The sequence below is a fragment of the Lepidochelys kempii genome, chromosome 7 (genome assembly GCF_965140285.1).
Source record: "Lepidochelys kempii isolate rLepKem1 chromosome 7, rLepKem1.hap1, whole genome shotgun sequence".
In the NCBI taxonomy this organism is placed as follows: domain Eukaryota; kingdom Metazoa; phylum Chordata; order Testudines; family Cheloniidae; genus Lepidochelys; species Lepidochelys kempii.
Window position 1 is genome coordinate 120,882,680 of NC_136386.1, and position 21,264 is coordinate 120,903,943.

Below are 21,264 nucleotides of genomic sequence, written 5' to 3' on the forward strand. Positions count from 1 at the left end.
ATTTAGAGTAAGCAAAGAAAAAAAGTAATTCTAGCCTATGCTTTGGTTTAAGGCCTTGTCACAGCATAGTTTGAAATACTAGGTTTACAATCCTGATTACAATGCTGTTTAAATGTGGCAGGGTTCAAGTACAATTTTTCCTGAGTGATGTGGACAGGAATTTTTCTCTTCTGAAAAACGTGCCATAACTACTGGCAACTGGCAACTTCTGTATTGTTAGCATGGTCTCAACCTAGCTGAATGGGACTTCAGTATCTCAGAAAGCAGCACAACGTACTATGTGCAGGACCCAGGCAGGATGCCACCACACACCTCTCACTTTATAGAAATGGACAGTGTTTGGTTTTGACTCAATCCTGTTTCCACTGAAGTCAATGGGAGTTTTGCCATGGACATTAGTATGTGCAGGTCCTTAATTAAATGTTTTTGGTCTACATCTGATAGAGAGCAGTGCAAGCTGCACTTTCACTCCCTTGTGATCAGTTGTGGCCTTGCACACTCCTGGGAAGTGGCTTATCTTCTCACTCTCAAGGTTAACACACCATTGATACATGGGAGGACAACCTGCCTTGCTGGTTCTTTGAATCACAACTGTCTTGGCATGTTTGGCTAGGCTAGGCTAGGCCAAGAGGAAGTCAGTGGGAGCTGCAGGCGCTCAGAATTGGGCCAAACAGCAGCTTTGACTGAATACAAACTCAGGGTCAGATTCTGCTCTCATTTGCATCACTGTAAATCCAGAGTGATTCCACTGAAGTCAGACACCCTGAATTTACATCAGTATATTTGAAAGCAGAACCAGGCCTTGGAACCAGGCTTCAAGTAAGGATTTCCTGACTTAATGGTCTCAAGTTGCAGTAGGGGAGGTTTAGGTTGGATATTAGGAAAAACTTTTTCACTAGGAGGATGGTGAAGCACTGGAATGCGTTACCTAGGGAGGTGGTGGAATCTCCTTCCTTAGAGGTTTTTAAGGTCAGGCTTGACAAAGTCCTGGCTGGGATGATTTAGTTAGGGATTGAATCATAGAATCATAGAATATCAGGGTTGGAAGGGACCTCAGGAGGTCATCTAGTCCAACCCCCTGCTCAAAGCAGGACCAATCCCCAATTAAATTGGTCCTGATTTGAGCAGGGGGTTGGACTAGATGACCTCCTAAGGTCCCTTCCAACCCTGATAGTCTATTACCTATCTTGGTTCTTATCCTGGTATCCATGATCGTAGCGTCAGAATCTCTGAACTACTAAACACACACACACACACAAACAGTTATAATATTTCCTTGTACTTTGAGACAACGTTAAAAATCTTATTTTAAAAAAAAACATTATTTCTCATGTAAGACACAACACCTCGAATTTTCTGAGCTGAGAGAGTTTTAAAACACTGAATTTATTTTTCCACTAGTTATACTGCTTGGTTAATTTCTGCATTTCTCTCAGTTTGGACACCTGACACAAACCAGCCAGCTTCACTTTTATCCACAGTCAGCGTCACTTCCAGGTTCCTATATACCACCTCCACCACGCAATATTTGTGTTGAATACATTACAGGGGAATGCTCATTTACTAAAACTGTCTACAATTCATTATGTGCCAGATCCTGTCACAATTTCTCACGTTTAAAAACACCTTACCTTATCCCAGGAGTAGATCCATTGAAAGCAATGGGAATATTTGCAAAGTAAAACAGGGCAGAATATGGCCATAAATAAAGACAACCCCTGTGATCTCTACACCACTTAGTCAGCGCCTTACCCTATATCCATTGAAGTCAATAGTGTTGTTCCATTGGTGATCTCAGTTGTATTCTGCATCTGAAATGTTCTATCCTTTCCAATTTAATGGCAAACCTTGGAACCTCTCAATAGCAGAACTCCCACTGAAGCCAATGCAAGCAGTACACACAGAAGACATGCAGGATCAGGCACTTGGATTGTAAACTCATTGGAGCAGAGACCAGACTTATCTTTCTCTAAGTATTTCACAGTGCTAGGCTGATAGGCCATCGTCCTGCTCCCATCTCTTTTCTAGCTACACACCACTCAAAGAGCATCTTCTGGTCAAACACTTGGTGCAATTTATTTACAGTGTTCTTTCCACCACCCTTACAAACTTGTGCAGCTCTGTATTTCCACTAGCATACACTCCTTAGCTCATCTTACTCAGCCAAGGAAGGGGGAGACCGAAAGATCTCTTCTGGCTCCAGCTCTCAAAAGCCTACGAGCCTGTCTCTTCCCCATTAAGCACTTCCTTCGTGGGCCTTGTCATAAATATAAAGGGAAGGGTAAACCCCTTTAAATCCCTCCTGGCCAGAGGAAAAATCCTCTCACCTGTAAAGGGTTAAGAAGCTAAAGGTAACCTCGCTGGCACCTGACCAAAATGACCAATAAGGAGACAAGATGCTTTCAAAAGCTGGGAGGAGGGAGAGAAACAAAGGGTCTGTGTCTGTCAGTATGCTGCTTTTGCTGGGGACAGAACAGGAATGGAGTCTTAGAACTTTTAGTAAGTAATCTAGCTAGGTATGTGTTAGATTATGATTTCTTTAAATGGCTGAGAAAAGAACTGTGCTGAATAGAATGACTATTTCTGTCTGTGTGTCTTTTTTGTAACTTAAGGTTTTGCTTAGAGGAATTCTCTATGTTTTGAATCTAATTACCCTGTAAGGTATCTACCATCCTGATTTTACAGAGATGATTCCTTTACTTCTATTTCTATTTAAAGTCTTCTTGTAAGAAAACTGAATGCTTTTTCATTGTTCTCAGATCCAAGGGTTTGGGTCTGTGGTCACCTATGCAAATTGGTGAGGATTTTTACCAAACCTTTCCCAGGAAGTGGGATGCAAGGGTTGGGAGGACTTTGGGGGGAAAGACGTGTCCAAACTACGTTTCCCAGTAAACCCAGTTAGAGTTTGGTAGTGGCAGTGGATATTCCAAGGACAAAGGATAAAATTAATTTGTACCTTGGGGAAGTTTTAACCTAAGCTGGTAAAAGTAAGCTTAGGAGGTTTTCATGCAGGTCCCCACATCTGTACCCTAGAGTTCAGAGTCGGGGAGGAACCTTGACAGGCCTTTTCAACTTTCTGGGCTAATGGATTAATTAGCCTTGTAGCTCTCTTCCCCCCCCCTCCCCCCAATCTACCAATTTGGCAGAGCTTTGCTCCTCAGGTTTACTCCTGGTTGAATGGGTGATCATGTGGTCAGAGTGCTGGTACAGTGACTGATGCTCAGCACTGTCACATAGCCACAAAGGTGGTCCTCAATAAAAATGCTGGTTGCATTCAAAACTAATGGAAACTGAAACCCAAGGCATTCACAGAGCCAGTAAAGAGCAGCAGGACAACTGAGCTCTGGCCTGCTCAAAGCAACAGCCTCCAGGGATCTATCTTATACGCAGACAGAGATGGAGGGAAGATAAATTTTAGAATACTGAAGGCTCTGGCCCTCAGGTGAAACTCTGGACACCCACCACAGACAAATGAATGTCCCTCCAGAAGCCTTCATGCAAAGTGCTTTTGATTAAAACAGGAACAGATGAGTTACTTATTAAACTGGGGTCACATTTTAAACCATGTTAGAGAACTTCCTGGAGCTGCCATAGAGACAACAGCATACAGACAATAAAACTTTATGAGCAATTTAAATTCTCTCTCCTTAGCAGATGCAGAATAATACTGACAATTGACTGTTTGCAGGTGGTGTATATTTTCCTTTCATTAGCTAGGACTCCGGTTAAACACACATTATTCTTTTATATCAGATTGCCCCAATAGTCTACAGGGAAGTTAAATTCATGGCTCCTTTTTCACATAATACACTATAAAAACATACTGCATTTATGTTCGATTAGCCAAATACCTTGTTTATTGTGAACCAACATAGGAAGAGCAATGATTTGTCTATGTTAGGATATTAACAGAAATGGATTCCTGGGGGTGCTGAAGAAAGAAAATGTGTTTTTACATTCACTCATCCATACTGCCTATACATGTTAGTAATACCTGTGTGATAAAATTGCAGACCCATGTAATAAATTACATTTTCATGCAACTTTAACCATGTCACCTGCATTCCACACATTAATCCATCTCACTCAGGACTTATTCTAACATCCCAAATCCTGGAGCAATTTGCTACAACTGGAATTAATTTGTTTAAAAGTCAGCCTGCAATTAAAAAAAATTTCCTTCCTCTCTTACAAAATGATTAATTCCCACCTCTACACTGGCCTGAGGCCCACAATGGGTAACTTTCCATCACAGACCAGTTCAAGTTTTAAGGTTTGATACCTTGTGAACATAGATAGAAAGCTCAAAGTAGGATTGTAAGCAAGTTCCTCCTCCAGCCCTGGGCATCTTGGCTGGTAAGCCCTCCTGGTAATTAAACAACACACATGCACTACCAGCTACCTTCACTAAGCATCTTCATTAATACTTATTATTATTATTTCTTGCCTCCACTCTCACAACGTGGCAGCAGATAGACAGGGCCTTCTTCCTGCTCCCTGCCACAGCCTTTTATACTACTTGCATTCTTCTCCTAGCTATCCAGCTGGTGCGCTAATTACCTCATTAACTCATCAAATTCCCTACAGGTGCAGCTGATCCCCACTAACCCTTCAAATCCAATCAGACCACCTCGCTGCTGCCTACTCTAACTATACCCAGTGCCCTGTGTTATTGAAGTAACCAGGATGCTAACGCCCGAAAGGGACTATGTTTATAGCTGCTAACAGAACCTTGTTACAAGGATCTTTTTTCCTTTCCAGTGCTGTGATTCCCAAATAATGTGACACACAGAACTTGCTTCTAGCTATATATAATGCTATAAGAATACATATACAATCACACTTTTATGTACGTGCATATACCAGTACACGTATCTAAATATAGTAATATAAAGAAAATGGGTTTGAAGCAGTTAGGGTTGCTACAGACATAACATACCTGACTGAAACGCATGAGAGCAAGGAAATGAAAAGTTAAGTGACCTAACACACCCTCTTCTCTTTCATCCACAGACACACACCTCACCATTACCGTAACTACCACATACTGCAGCCTTGCCCCTGTCTCCCTCAATACTCCCTGTACCACACACCTTTACCAAACTATCATCTCCTAGCAGGGTTAGTTGTGGATGTTTGTCATGGTGGGATGTGCTTGGAGAGGACATTCTGGTAGAGGGAGTGATGGAAGGCTGGCAGCCCTCGAGGGACAGAGTCAGTTGTAATGCCTGCTCTACAAACCCGTTGTGTGAGTTCCAACAAGTCATTTCACCTCTCTGTGCTCCCGTCCTCCCACCACCTCTCGGCTGCCTTGTCTATTGAGATGTGTGACTCTTTCGAGCAGGGGCTGTCTCACTGCGTGTGTGTACACTGCCTACCATGCTGGGGACCCAATTTTGGTTGGGCCACTACTGTAATATAAACAAACAACAACAACATTACAATTTCAAACTCTGATATATTGTAACTCTCTGACGGTGGAAGCAAATGTTGTGTGTTCCACTGGAAAGCTGGGACCTTACACTGATGCACGGCTGATTTGTTCCTATCCTGAGCCTTGGGCAGGTGCAATTTTGCAGGTTAAATCCCATCCTGGGGGGGGAAACAACATTTCTCTGGCAAACTGATGATAAATAAGAAGGCAACTGACTGAAAATGAAAAACAGTCACTCAGATACTGTGGTGGTGGCATGGTATGAAAACAGAGCAGTGCTCCTCAGGTGTTAAAAGCTAGTCTTGGCAAAGTTAGATTATCCCTGGAAAAGGTGCTCTCATGAGACTTCAGGTACATCCTGGTTTGGCTGGGCTGGAAACACTGTTGGCCAAATCCTCTACCCAGTACAGGGAATTCTGCTGTACTTGGGGTGGAATGGAATCCTCTTCCCCAGGCCACATAGCCACAGAACAGCTGTTTTTGCACTCCCAGGACTATGATTCTGCTGTTTACCCGCATCATCTGTAATTCTACTGCAGTTCTAGAATGGTCAGCTCCGTCAAGTTATTTAGTAGCGACTTAGCTTTACGCCCATGTGCAAAAACGAAATGTATTACAATAAAACAGAAAACGAAATCCAAAATTATAAAATGTTAAAATACATATAAAGAGAGATTAAAAAGAATATAAGTTGTTAATTATATATAACCACCACACCACTTGCTTCTCCTTATAGTACTGGCTGGCCACGCAAATAGGGCAACTGCTCAGCTCACAGACACATTGTCAGTTCCTAACAAATATTCTGTTTTTTGAGAGGTCATAGAAAAAGGCATCTGGGACAAAAACATTGCAGAGCCATATTGACCTTAACTGACAACATAAATTCCAACATAACAAATAATGGGGTAGGTCTTCTACCTGCCCTGAGGCACACTGACAAAGGCATTCTACAGCAAATATTCCTTCTGGAAAAAAGTAATTGATTTGGGATCAGGAAGGAATTCCTCGCCCCCCCCGCCGCCCCCCGGATCAGACAGGCAGATACCCTGGGGGATTTTCACCTTCCTCTGCAGCATGAGGCATGGGTCACTTGCAGGTTTAAACTAGTGTAAATGGTGAACTCTCTGTAACTTGAAGGCTTTAAACCATGGTTTGAGGACTTCAGTAATTCAGCCAGAGGTTAGGGGTCTACTACAGGAGTGGGTGGGGGGGACTCTGTTGCCTACAGGAGGTCAGACTAGATAATCATGATGGTCCCTTCTGACCTTAAAATCTACGAGTATCTTACAGGCTAATTTCTTCCCTTCAATGTACACACCTGGCTTCCACTAACTCCAGTGAGACCTCCGTGAGCCACTGGGGGCAGGATTTGCCCTTCTATTTGTGGCTAGGTCATATTAAAGATAGAACTGAGTCTCAAAATCAAAAGCTCCATATCTCAGCTCCCTTGAAATTTGGAGAAGTTTGGCCTGTGCTATGTGTTTAGATGCCTGTATTAAAATAAGCATTTAAGATCTGCAGTGGGTATACAGAGATGGTAGGTTGTAAGACTTTAGGTGCTGCATGCATTTCAGTGCTGCACAGTGTGGAATCAAGACTCAGACGCTTCAGCACAGTTGTTGGGATTAAAGCACACCGAAGTCTGCAGCAACGTGCTATAAATATATATTTGAGCACTGAGCCAACTGCATAAACGCGGTAGCAGCCTGTTTCATTCGAAGGGTTTGGGTCAGCAAGAGCCTGAATTTGAGTCTTGGAGGCACATGCACAGCAGAGCTGGCCCCACCAGGGATGGATCACTGATTGACAAGGGCAAGGCCCGTCTTCAGTTGAATATTGCTCCCGCTTAGCTCTCAGTACTTAGGGCATTCAAAGGCAAAAAGAGACAGTGAAAAGGGTAAGGCAGAATACAGGGGAAACACAAAATGTGAGATCATCACTTTGGGTATTTTGAAAACAAATGTCTAGCTTGGAGTGAGGGATGTGGCTGACCTTAGCAAGCATCCACTCTGGGATGGCATCTTGGGAGACAAAATCTCAAGTGAACAGCTTGTAAGATTTGGGTGCCACTTCTAAACTACCTCGTATCTGAACCCTCAGACTAAAGCTGACAACTCTAGCTCCACATACAATCACCACTTTCTTGGCCCAACTTCAGTTAATATGACATGGGTGCACAAGCAGATTCATAACAAACCATAAATCCTTCTACTCTTGAGGCAAACCGAAGTGCTGCGTAGAGATGCCTTAATGCAGTGGTTCTCAAAGCCGGTCCACCGCTTGTTCAGGGAAAGCCCCTGGCGGGCTGGACTGGTTTGTTTACCTGTTGTGCCCGCAGGTTCGGCCAATCGCGGCTCCCACTGGCTGCGGTTTGCTGCTCCAGGCCAATGGGGGCTGCAGGAAGCGGCGCGGGCCAAGGGACTGAGGGTTTGGAGTTTTTTATTTTTAAGGAAGTGGTGCGCATAGTTTGATCCTAGAGCTATGAGTTTCTTTAGGTTTGTCTACACGGTGGGATAATGTGGGTGTAGACACTGTTGGTGCTGTTTGAAACAGTACTACATTAAGTGCAGTAGAGAACTTTTAGTACACACCAACAGGGTCTACACAGACCAGTGTGTAACACATTAGTGCACTTCAGAAATCTCCTTAAAGCACATTATCCCACTGTGTAAACAAGCCCTTTGCATCATGAATTCAGTGTTAGCTTCCATACTGTGGTACATCACTACAGCCATATTGCCACCCAAATTTAGTAGCAACAAGTGATGCAGGAAGCAGACAGAGCTGTCAGAAACAGGGTTGACTGAACATTGAGGGTGTGTCTTCACTAGCAGCAAAGGCATGTTCTTACCACATATTAGCTAACACAAGATAACTAACACAAGGCAAAATCCAACTGGAGGCAGTCTGTAGTTTTCCACAAGTTAGCAGGGCAAACCCTAGGCTTCTCCATTGGCTTTACCTCAACCTGCTAACTTGTGTTAAAACTACAAACTCTCTGTCTTCGATCGGATTTTACCTCATGCCAGTTACCACAGGTTAGTTAACACAGATAAAGCACACAACGCTTTTCCTAATGAAAACAAAGCCCAAGCAGCCAGCATTATATGCTGAGGCGCTAGAGTCTGTTTCCCTGCTATGCCCTTTGGCTTTCATTGCTGAGTCTTTGGTTCCTCACTAATCTAGCTCCTTCTTGAAACAGGATCCTTGGAGGTACTTCCATTCTGTTCAGAAAAAACCCTCAAAGCTGGGATGTCCAGAGCTCTTGGGTCTCCAAACTTGGAGCCTGATCACCTCCTTGAGGGGGCCAAACTTCCACAATTCCCACTGGATTCATTCAGAGATGAGGTTGCTCGGCACCTCTCATACCACACCCCCAGCCATGTTTCCAATCTTTTGGGTCCAGAGAATGGATCCAGTTCCTTTGAGCTAATATTTTGAAAACAATGTTTTCCACTACATAACAACTGCTTATCCCAGAATATGTGGATGGCATGAGCTATAAATCTCCCACTTACCCACCCAGAGAATCATGGTATTGCCATCAGAGAAGGAATTACACATAAGCAATAAAATGCATTTCCCCACCACATAACTGGGAAAGCAAATAAGATAGAGGACGTTTTATAAGGTACATTCCACACTGCAGCACGTGCACCAATGTAGTTTCATTGGTGCAAGTTCTCTTGGCAGAAATTCCTTTATTTACTGACAGTTGCTCGTGATTTATTGTTTCCCACCCTCCCACTCCTATAATAAATGTTTGCTTAGCTTTAAACACACTATTATGGGTTCAGATTGTAAGATTTACCCTGATGGAATTTAACAACCTTTTCCTTTCTCAACAGCAGACTTGGTACAGTGAGTGGATTTTTTTTTAAATCTACTGGACAGACAGTACCTGGCTAATTTATCACTGGGATTTGTCCAGCTTCATTTCTTAGCTGTAGAACATAGGTACGTAGACTCTAAGCACTCAAGTCAAGAAATAGCACTTTCAGAAAGGTACCTACCTAATAGCTGCACCCCACGGGTGAGTCCGTACACGTCAATCAAAGCCCACAGGGGTTCCGTGATCCTCACCCCACTGAAGAACAACATTGCAGCAGAGTCATTGACCCGATAAAACACCCGGCCCTTTTTGTCCACCCAGAATGCTATGATGTTTCCTTCATTTGCAAACTCTTCTGGAAGGGCCTTGGCCCAGAATCCACTCTGAGAAACCAAGTCCGGGCAAGCATACTTTGGCAATGTGTCAGGATTAATCCGGGAGGGATCCTTGGAAGTAAATCCGAGGCGGAGAGCCCCACTCCAGCAACACTGCTTCTTTGTTATCTGCAAAGATAACAGCAATAAGAACATCTTGCATTCCAATAGCACTTTACAGGCTATGAGCTCCATGCCGTGCCACCCTGAAGGCCTCCTGCATGGTTCTGAGCACTCTCAGCTCCCACTGGATTGGGTCCTGTATGTTCTAGAATAATTTAATCCAACACTAAAAATGTTTGCCACTTCTGGGTAGGACATGGCATCTGCATAACAGCACACACATCACTGCAGAAAAGGTTAAAACATAAAGTAAAAGAGACTGTATCAAGTTAAAACTACAGGGGGAATATAGTTAGCCCTGGCGCACGAACTAAATTCCATTTCTGGGGTAATTACATTCTGCCTAGCAAACCTACTCTTGGCAGACGCACCAAAAAATCTTTTCTGGTCAGAGGATTTTACATCTCATATGAAAGATGGCACCTGCAGCAGCCCATAGCACTGTGCTAGGGCATTGGTTCTTTCTTGACTCAGGGTGCCTACTGAAAACCATTGCTGCTTCTTACAGCACCTTAAGGCTTTCCTAAGAGGTCTCCCAGCTACGTAAAAAACAATCTGGCGCCTGCTTAACTTGTCAGATGGGATGATATCACAGCCCTACGGTAGCTGATTTGGATGCAGCAAAATGCAATAAAGCATATTTAATTACATTAACTATATAAACTGGAAATGACAGAAGTCCATTCGTCGCTGAAAAACTGGGATTATTTATTGCAGCAATTTCACTGCAAATCCTAAATCCTCCTGGAACCTAGATAATTATGGCCTCATTGTACAATTTGCTACACAATCTCTTGCCAATATTTTACACTAATCACATGCTACCCAAGTAAATATTCATATGGCGATATAGGGAGTATGTCCCATTGTATTCATCAGCCCTACAAATAACCAGTTGCCAACACAGGCTGACTATAGGTAAACTATAGGTAGTATCAGGGTTAAAATCTAGTGTAAACCCTACCAAGCATTTGCATGGCTGGACACCCAAACACACTAATTTTTGCTTAAAAAAAAAAATAAGGCAATGATTAATGATGGGCCAAATCCTGTACTCAGCAAACACCCCTATTTGACGGGCTTGGAAGGTCCACAGGGCGTGGGATGGGGAGGGAACAGGCCTCTGCTATGCCTAGACTGTCAAGCAGTAGCTAAGGTGTTCCATGATAGCTATCACAGTCTGGGGCTGCTGCTTCCTACATCCCACCTCCACAGATCCACTAACTCTAGCCCGAGCCACACCCAGTGCCTGGAATTCCACCTCCGAGAAGCTCCATCAGAACACAGATCCACATCACACCAGACATCTTCACTTGCTGGCACTCTGGCCTGCCGAACAACTCTGGATTCATTGCCCTCTGGGCTTCTTAGAAGACTTAGAGCAGCAGAGAAGGGTGTAGGACTAATTCTGAAATGACATCTGGCAAACAGGATCAAATCCCACAGCCCCTCACTCAGTCCTGTAGTGAGAGTTTTGCCTGAACAGGAGGAGCTGCAGGATTTGATGCATAGAAAAGAAGTTGGTGAGAATCTGACATAGAAAACACAAAAGCTTAGAGATGGCAGTTTGGGGAAAGAAAGGAAAGAAAGACTGCTGGAAATGGACTCAGCAGAAAACAGACACAGAAAGGCAAAGGCATTCTTCAGATTTATGTCAATCCCCAAAGCATTTTTCTGCTTATGCTTGTTGATTATTCATGTGCAAAATTCCCATTACTTTCAGTGGGAGCCCTGTTCATAAATCCCTTGTGCACAGATGAAAGTCCTGCCCGCTAATCCTTCATGTGCGTTTTATGGAAGATAAAATCCTAATATACATGGTCAAATACAAACATCGAGCTTCCTAGGTAGGGACAGGAGAACTGGTTCAGAACATAGAAATGACCCACAATCTTTGCCTAAAATGCAAACCTTTGGTGAGGTTTTTCAAAAACAAAATAATTAGTTAACTCTCATCTCCCATCCCAACCATCTCATCATTTGTCAGGGTCATTTGTCTCTGCATTTCCCAGCTTCCGACCAAAAATGCCATGCAACTAGATCAGTCCTGCTGCATTTCCAGCCTGCATGGAAGCAGGAAGAACCAAACAGAAAATGAATAGAAGCCTGTGTGAGGGATTTTTCCACCCAAGGGCCAGAGCCAGAGAGGTGTTGAGTTCTCTCATTTCCTACTAAATTCAGTGGGAATAAATGAGGAAGCTTGGCACCTCTCAGGAAGCACTCAGCTCCAAGTTCAGGTTCCACATTTGCAGACCCAAGAGCTTTGGATATTTCAGAGACTCCCTCAGTCTTTTAAGGTCTTATCTGAATTGAAAGGAAGAACCTCTGAGCCTTTGGATGTACCCTAAAGGTGGTTCAGCCCCTAAAGAGCTGTAACTAAACCCCTTCGGCTCTCAATACAAGGAAGAGCACATGATCTACAAGTCAGGCTGCATGTGGTTTGAGTGAAGGCTTTGGTGCAAAGGGATATCTGGCCAGGAGAAGTGGTGTCCTCCAGGAGAAGCCCTAAGGACCAATCTGTGTCGCCCTTCAGTGCACATTCCACAAAGGAGGCGAATCAATCTGGTCCCAGTGAGGAAGTAGGATTTCTGCAACCTCGTCTTCTCTGACCTTGACAGATGCAATCTTGGCCTGCTCATATCCCCATTGCTGCAAAGATCATTCTCCTGGCCCATCGCTCTGATCATGTGACCCTTCTCTCTGCATCCCTCTACTGGCTCCCCTTTCTGTATCACATCAAACACAAGCTGCTTGTCTTCACTTTCCAGGTCCTTCATGACCTATACCCATCCTACTGATCTCTCATGCGCCATCTAGACGTCCATTCCCGCCTCCGACCGGCCCATGGTGCCGGTCTCCATCACCCACTAGTTACATTTTCAAGCAAACATATTTGTGCTTTCTCATGTGCTGCCCCTCATGCTTGGGAGGAGCTCCCTGAAAACATTGGCAAAGCGACCATATTACCCTCTGTCACATCCCTCCTTAAAATTCTCCTTTGCTGCGATGCCTACAAAAATATAAACCTAAACTAGGGTTAGGCTGCTGGTGTGCTGACAGCGCTGCCTGTCATGCTGACCGGTATTGTCTCATTATTTCCTTGTATTGCCCCATCTATCTATACCTTTCTCTGGTCATATTGTAAGTTCTTTGCGGCAGGGACTGTCTTTTTGTTCTGCATCTGTACAGCACCTAGCAAAGTAGGGTCCTGGTCTATGACTAGGGTCCCTAGACACAATGATAAATGAAATAATTAATAAGAATACTAATAAAGCACCAGGATGGCACAGGCATGAGGTCTGTGAGACCAAGAGCCTAGGATTCTGCATTCCAGGAATGGGATGGAAAACATAGGAACATAAGAATGGTCATATTGGGTCAGACCAAAGATCCATCTAGCCAAGTATCTTGTCTTTCAACAGGGGCCAATGCCAGATGCCCCAGAAGGAATGAACAGAACAGTGAATCATTGAGTGATCCATCTTCTGTTGCCCATTCCCAGCTTCTGGCAAACAGAGGCTAGGGTCGCCATCCCTGCCCATCCTGGCTAATAGCTACTGATGGACCTATCCTCCATTAACTTATCTAGTTCTTTTTTGAACCCTGTTATAGTCTTCACAACATGCTGTGGCAAAGAGTTCCACAGGTTGACTATGTGTTGTGTGAAGAGGTCTGGTACTAGACCTAAGACTCCCCAATGGGCAACCTATCTCAGTGTTGATATACACTCACTACCATGAGCCATACTTCCCTCACCCCAGACTCCCATCTATGCTTTTCTGGGAACTATGTTATATACAGGTTTTGCTATAACTCACTCAGATTTTACACCTAGTCTTTCCTGACAGTACTTGAGGCTGTTACAACAGCAATGAGGGAGGAGTCATTTACTCACCTTTAACCTGACCTGCTCGTAGATCACGATAGGCCTGTTGCTGAAGGTAATGGCGTTGCAGAAGCTGGCTTGCCGCTTCACTGCCTTCTGTGCCGTGTCCATGATGATCTGGGACCCCTTGGCATGGGGATGGAAAAGTAGCGGGCTGATTGACAAAGCTCCGCACTGCGTGATGGGAAGACAATGCTTCTGCTTGTGGTGGCATCGGTGAGAGGAAGCCGGGAACGGTCCACCTATAGAGTCTGAGACAGCGTTTAAAAAAAGTGACACTTTAAATCTGATCTGAGTAATAATGGGAATCTCTCAGTGCCAAATCACAAGGCTAATTTACAGGGAACTGCAGTGTGAGATAAGAGCTAGTCTCAATGCCTACACTGTAAATCACTAAAAAGTCTTTCTACAGTATCTTGAACATAATAAATGTCTATAACCATATAGACAGCTGCCCTCTAGACAGTCTGATGATGCAGAGCATGACACGGGGAAAGCAGCTCAGCATCGGAGTGCATGGAAAGTTTCAGGGACACGTTTTCAGAAACAGAGGTCAAAACTCAGTTCTGAAAATTTACTTGCAAATGTGCACGTGCAACTGCATACCATTCAGGTGAACACATGCACAGACGGCTGGTAGTCCCCACTTCCAGACCGCTTCCCTGCCCATCCACCACCAAGATGCACCTACACCTGACCTGTCCCGCCACCCCTACCTTCCAACTGCAGCCCCACCAGTCCCTCCCCTTGGTTTGCTCCCAAAATGCTGCTGTATCCAGCATCCTCCTGCACCTTGCCCGTTGTCTCTCTCTCCACTCACACTCTGTAATGCCATGTTCCAGTAACCTCCTACTGCCAACCCAGCTGGTCTCCTGCACCAACCAACATCCTTCCTCCCTGCTTTCTCCCCCCATGCTTCACCAGCTGCAACCTTAGGTGAGCTACCATTTTTACACCAAAAAGAAAAGGAGTACTTGTGGCACCTTAGAGACTAACAAATTTATTTGAGCATAAGCTTTCGTGAGCTACAGCTCACTTCATTGGATGCATGAAGCTTATGCTCAAATAAATTTGTTAGTTTCTAGGGTGCCACAAGTCCTCTTTTTCTTTTTGCAAATACAGACTAACACAGCTGCTACTCTGAAACCTACCATTTTTACACAGTCATTCAGGAATGAGGAGCTAATGGTTATGGTGGAGCAGGGGAGCTAAGAGGTGCATGAAGCAGGGCAGGGATTATGTGCATGTCTAGCCAGAGATCCAAAGAGACAGTTTATCAATTAATTGACCTGGTCACTGCAGTAGCTTTATTGGTTCATGAATGAATTGATTCATCTTCGTTTCTTCATAACATACAAAGCATGCAGCAGTTTGAACACAAAACAATCATTATGTCAAGAACAAGTCATCTGCTTCTTTCTCCACATGCACAATACTGTGTATATGTACACTGGCGGAAGGGTCCATAGAAATAAGATACAGACTGTCAACAGAAATAAATTGATTTGATGGTACATGAGAAACAACCAAAGCAATGTTAACTCATGTGTTAACAATGCCATCCTGCTGTGTCAGTTTATTTAATAAATTACACACAACTAAATATCAATAATAAATTCTGTAACCTTCAGACTGCATGGGCTACATGGAAGTAAGCATCAAATGAAAACTCCTTGGGTAGTTTAGTTGGCCACAATGGTGCTTTTGTATGAGTACCGCAGAGTCATAAAAATTACTTGGGCAAAACTATAATTCTGCATTATCTCTAATCTAGACAGTAACAGATCATCAGAACTGGACCCCACTCTTTCCAGACATTGTGGTAGTTCAAATCTGTATCTAGACTTGGTTTCTTAAGTCTGTTATTGTACTGGGTCTGAACCAAATCCCCAAACTTTGGAAAAGTTTTGATTCTAATCAGAACTGTAACTCAGCCTCTTTGCTAGTTTAGATGCAGACCCAAATTGCTCTTAATTCACCCTTTCATCACTTTCTCACTACTACCTATAGATGTGGCAGAAATGCCAAAATCTAGGACTTGTAAAACTAGACCAGGTATATACAGGCGAAGAAAATGGCTGTAGGTAATAATCCTGCTTTAGCAGGGAGAGGGACTGGGGGACATACAAAACACACAGCACTTTCAACACAAAACACTCATTATATTGAGAGTAAGTCATCTGTCTCTTTTTCTCATACGCAGCCTGGTGTGTGGGCATGGGGGCGGGGCAAGGATGTTCATAGAAATCAGATAAAGAATACCAGTTGAAAATACTTGATTATTTGACCCAATGGATTGGGAGCAGGTGGCTTGCAGAAGTAACAGTTTGCGTGTGGCGTGTGTGTGGGGAAGGGCAGCTGGAAAAGTATGGGGAAAGCACAGGTGGAGCAGCCAACAAGAGAGAGACAGAGATTAGTATTTTCTACAGAAATGTTGGTCAGATGTAATATGACTGATGGGTTCATGTAGTCCAGTATCTTGCTCTGACAGTGGCAGGTATTTCAGAGGAAGGTGCAGAAAACGCTGCAGTAGGCAGATATGGAATAAGCTGTGGAGGTTTCTTCCTAAACCCGTATGTAGTTAAAGGCCCTGAAGTGTGAGGATTTACACCCCTTCTAAAACTCTTAGATTTTAAAAAAATCATAACTCTGGTTATCCATATAAATGTCCAATCCTTTTTTGAATTCTACTACATTCTTGGCCTCAGTGATATCTTGTGGCGATGAGTTCCTAAGGCTAAATGTGTATCCTGTGAAAAAATATTTTCTTGTATCAGTTTTCAATCTGCTTCCTTTCAATCTCATTGAACACCCCCTTGTTCTTGTATTATGAGATAGTACCCGATCTACCTTATCTATACTATTCAGTATTTTATTGTGTCTGCTCATTGGTCTCCTTTCTAAAGTAAACAACCCCGTCATTTCAATCTCTCTTCAGATGGAAGAGAGGCCTCTAATTTTTTCCAGGCCTCTAATTTTTCTCATTGCTCAACCCTTAGTTGCCTTTCTATTTCTGATATATCCTCCTTAACAACAGAGGCCCAGATCCTCAAAGGCCCAGATCCCATGGATGGGAATTAGGCGCCTAGATATTTTTGAGGGTCTGGGCCAGGGTGACTAGAACTGAACACAGTATTCCAGGTGAAGAACTCCATCTCTAACTTCTAGGACTCCTCTAAAATATGCATAGTCTTTTTGCCATTTGTGCAACGAGCCATGTGCTCCCAGTTCTTTTGAGAGAATATAGTAAATTATTTGGTTTCTAGCTAATTTAAAGTCAATTAAGTTAACTTTATTGGTAAAATGACAGATTCCCAAAAGCTAGATCCACCTTGGGAAAAGCTGCATTGACAAAGCTGCATCAGAGTGAAATTTTCCCCACAGAAGTTCACATGAACATTTTTCAGACTAGCAGCCGTGTTAGTCTGTATTCGCAAAAAGAAAAGGAGTACTTGTGGCCTCTAAGGTGCCATAAGTACTCCTTTTTATGAACATTTTTGCTATTCCATTCTGAGGCATATCAAATTTTCTATTTCATTTGCTGTAAAATTTGCAAATTAAAAATGGCAAATATAAGATGTTTACCAGGTGAACTGATGTTTACCTTAAAGAAATACTGAATTGTGGTTTTTTTGCTCAGGAGTGAGAATTTCCCCATTTTTACACAAAGTTCCTGGTTTTGGTGGAAAACCCCACAAAATTTCAATTGCTTTTTCCACAAAAATGGACCATTTTTGAAAATGTACAGCGAGATATGAAAAATTCTGGTTTTGACCATTTCTAGTTTTGTCTGAAATTTTCACACACCTCTGTGTGTTGGTTTCCAAAAGATACATGTGTGTGAAAGAGAAGAAAGTAACAGGAAATAAGGTAAAAAGAAAAGGAGGACTTGTGGCACCTTAGAGACTAACCAATTTATTTGAGCATGAGCTTTCGTGAGCTACAGCTCACTTCATCAGATGTTTACCGTGGAAACTGCAGGTAATAAGGTCATAAGGTCATCATTTCAAGCTGCCTTTTCTGGCTGGCTGAAGTGATCCCACCTAACTTCACTGTGTGTCCTCGAAGTAAGTCATACGTAGTTGATCACACTCAAAGGTCTCATTGGCTTCAGACACCACAGTTAAAAGCAGAGTAAAAGAACCTAAACAAAACATCAGGATCCGTCTCGGAAAAATCAAGGACAAGACAAAGGGGGAGTGATAGGGAGAGCTGTGTCTACTGTAGAAAAGAGTGAGGGCTGACATGATTACAGACTATAAATAAGAGTAATATATTACGATGAAAGGGAATTATTCACCACCTTGGAAGATGGCAGGAAAGGAGCAATGGCAGAAAGCTAGGGAAGGAAGTGTTTAGGTTAGCTGTTAAGAAATAATTCTAGACAGTGAGAGGAATTTAGCAGTTGAACAGATTTCCAGGAGTGAAGTCATTTTCACTGTGGTGATTCAAACAGAAGAGAGGATAAGATAGTGAGAATGAGGCAGTGTGTAATCCTGATAAATGAAATGGGTCAGATTAGGTGAACCAAGTATTCTTTTCTGGCCCTACAGCCCAGCATGATTCGTTATGATCCAGCCACATCTGCCAACAAATTTAACAGTCAAACTCAAGGACATAAAAAGGATTTGGAAACATTTTACTAGACTTGCATTGAGAAGCCGAAAGCTTTAATCTTATTGCCATGATTATAAGAACAGCTGTAGCTCTCTGAGGGACATCATGCCCTTTTAAAACATGGAAATGGAATGACCAAAACTGCTCACAGTTTTCCAAACAGGCTCCAGTAACAATGCTGCATATGTCCAATGCATCTGCTGTAGGAGCATTACACAGCCCTAGGGAGCTGTGCGATTCTACAGAAACAATATTAGTAGAACACTTATTTACAGTGACAATTTGGCACTGCAGAAAGCAAACAGGAATGAAGCCATCTTAGAACAATGCCTGAAAGGCTCATAATGTGACCTTTGCATTTCAAACAGACACTCAGTGCAACCCACAAGATCACAACCCTCAGGAATAGAGAAAGTTGACTTGGTAGTAGAATCCACATGCAACAGGTTATCAATACAAACAGAGAAGGCGATTCCCTTCTCCCATACCTTATTTAAGGACAAAATCTTTGGGTCCTTACTCAGGGAAGACTCCAATTCAATGGAAGTTTGCCTGAGTGAGGACCTCAGGAAATGGTCCTTAATAAAAAAGCGTGCCCAGACATTAATATGGTTGGTGCCTTGCAGTAATAATGGTAGTGATGGGCCAGATACTAAGGTCCTTACTCATTTTTTTCTGGGGCAAAACTTCCATTCCAAAAGTGAGTTAGTGTGATGGCCACCGTCTTGGCCAAGACCACAGATCTTCAGAGCTAAAACCATGAGTATCTACAGCTTGAGCTAACAGAGGTGGCCTCTGTAGTTGGAGGCTGCAGCAGACACATCCCTCTATGGATTGGGCACAGAGGAGCATGCGTAACAAACACCATCAAGGGGGCTATACTAGCATGTCAGGATTTGGCTGAGTACACCTAACAGAAACCCTTTGTTAAAAGTACTGAGGCCTGATCCACAGTCTAAACTTCTCCATATTCCCAGATTAAAAATCACTATGATATTCTGCATGCTGATTGCAAACACTACTGCTCAGGTGATGTATACAGTAATTTTAGATCCCGCCCCACCGCATGGTTCAACTGTGTGATATGGAATTAAGTTAAATTTGTAAGGCCAGATTCTCGGCTGATACAAACAGGCATAGCTCTGTTGACATCAGTAGAGTCACAGCAGCTGAGAATCTGGCTCATCAAGCTCTGCTCCAACGTATCTTAGGGTACGCCTACACTACCCACCAGATTGGTGGGCAGCGATCGATCCAGCGGGGATCGATTTATCATGTCTAGTCTAGGCGCGATAAATCTACCCCCCGAGTGCTCTCCCATCGACTCCTGTACTCCACCGCCGCGAGAGGTGCAGGCGGAGTCGACGGGGGAGCGGCAGCAGTCGACTCACCATAGTGAAGACACCGTGGTGAGTAGGTCTAAGTATGTTGACTTCAGCTACGTTATTCACGAAGCTGAAGTTGCATAACTTAGATTGATCCCCCCAACCCCCAGTGTAGACCAGGGCTAAGGAAGACGGGAACAGTTGCTCAGAAACAAACTTTGCAAAGAAAGGTAGATTTGAGAGAAGGTGGAAATTTGAGAGCTTGCTCAAGGACAATGCAAGGTTCTTACTACACAGTGTGACTTGTAAACCAGCAAGGAAGTAACACTCCCAAGTGACAAGATGGTGTTATGATGACACGTTATAATTATAACAACAGTCTGTATCCCCCAGGGCCTCCACAAATGCCACAAGTCAACAGGTCACAAGAACAAAATCACAACTGTACTAAGACACCACCCCCCAGGTATTTGTATCTGCCAAATTGCTACAAATACAGAGAAACCCCATTGACTCGAGCAGGTTTCCTCCAGACTTACAACAGCATTGCTGAGAACAGCATCTGCCCCACTGTGATGAATAAAAATCAGGACAGACCAAAATTTTCACATCACACCTGACAGAGGCTGCAGAATGCAATGTTGTTATAGCCATGTCGGTCCCAGGATATTAGAGAAATTTTGGGTGAGGTAATATCTTTTATTGGACCAACTTGTGAGAGAGACAAGCTTTCAAGCTACACAGAGTCATTTCAGAAGTTAACACAGAAACCAAATGCTCGGTTTTGTAGGAACATCCAAGGGAGGAGACGAAGAGGGAGGAAACCTTTGGGAGGTGGGCCTTTTGCACATTTCTCCACACTCGTGTGTTGGAGGACGGAGTCACAGGCCACAAACCCACAGATTCCATGGAACCTGCACTAATTCCAGGTGAAGACAAGGAGGCTTGGTCCATTTGTAGGCCCTTCTGTGTGCCCTTCTTCCTGCCCACTCTCTTTGGCAACATGTCTCCATTGGAGCCAGCCGCTCTCCCACTGTGAAAACATGCTAGAGCTGTACCACATTTCTGCCTTAATCTCTGCAACACCAGCAGGGAGACAGTGAGCTGATCCCCTCTACCCCCATGCATTCCCAGATCTGCTGAGGGGCCTTCATGGACTCCCGATGAACTGGCAGAGAGGGACACTGCCGCAGAAGTGGCTGACTTCCCCTTCTACTTGTGACAGATGACCCTCCAATCATGGACTTCAGGGGCACAATCAGGCGTACCATGATTTATAATTCAGATACATCTGAGCTCTTGATGTTCTCAGCTTAATAAAATGCACTCATGAAGCCTGTTAGCATTCTTCCCCAGCAGCACCCGTGCGCTGTGAAAATTTGGCTATGAAAAAAGGGGTTGTTTATCAAAAAGGTTGCTTAAGGGTTGGTTTGTTTTTTTAAGAACATTTTTCCTATTGAAATTGTTTCGACTGACATGGTTTGTGTGATACTGTGTGGAGAACAAAAAAAAGTTCATTTCAGATAGCATCCCACCTACAAGGCATTCAAGAAGTGCTTTGCAGAGAGTTAGAATCAAGAGACACTTAGAGATAATGGTCTTGGGTGTAAAACCTGAAGAGAAGTGATTGCAAGCACATCACAGCGACTGCCATGCAAGCAGGAACTGGA

The 21,264-nt window shown here is 43.6% G+C and overlaps 1 protein-coding gene across 3 annotated transcripts in view; it reads right to left on the bottom strand.

The window, feature by feature from the left end:
• Nucleotides 1–21,264, bottom strand: part of NEURL1 (neuralized E3 ubiquitin protein ligase 1) — a 283,006-nt gene that overhangs the window by 87,041 nt on the left and 174,701 nt on the right. For all 3 annotated transcript variants that reach the window (XM_073354469.2, XM_073354467.2, XM_073354468.1), the window contains exons 2-3: nucleotides 13,662–13,903; nucleotides 9,451–9,772 (exon numbers count right to left, since the gene is read on the bottom strand). In XM_073354469.2, coding sequence (XP_073210570.1) covers nucleotides 9,451–9,772; nucleotides 13,662–13,903 — 564 coding nt within the window. The remainder of the gene's footprint in view (nucleotides 1–9,450; nucleotides 9,773–13,661; nucleotides 13,904–21,264) is intronic.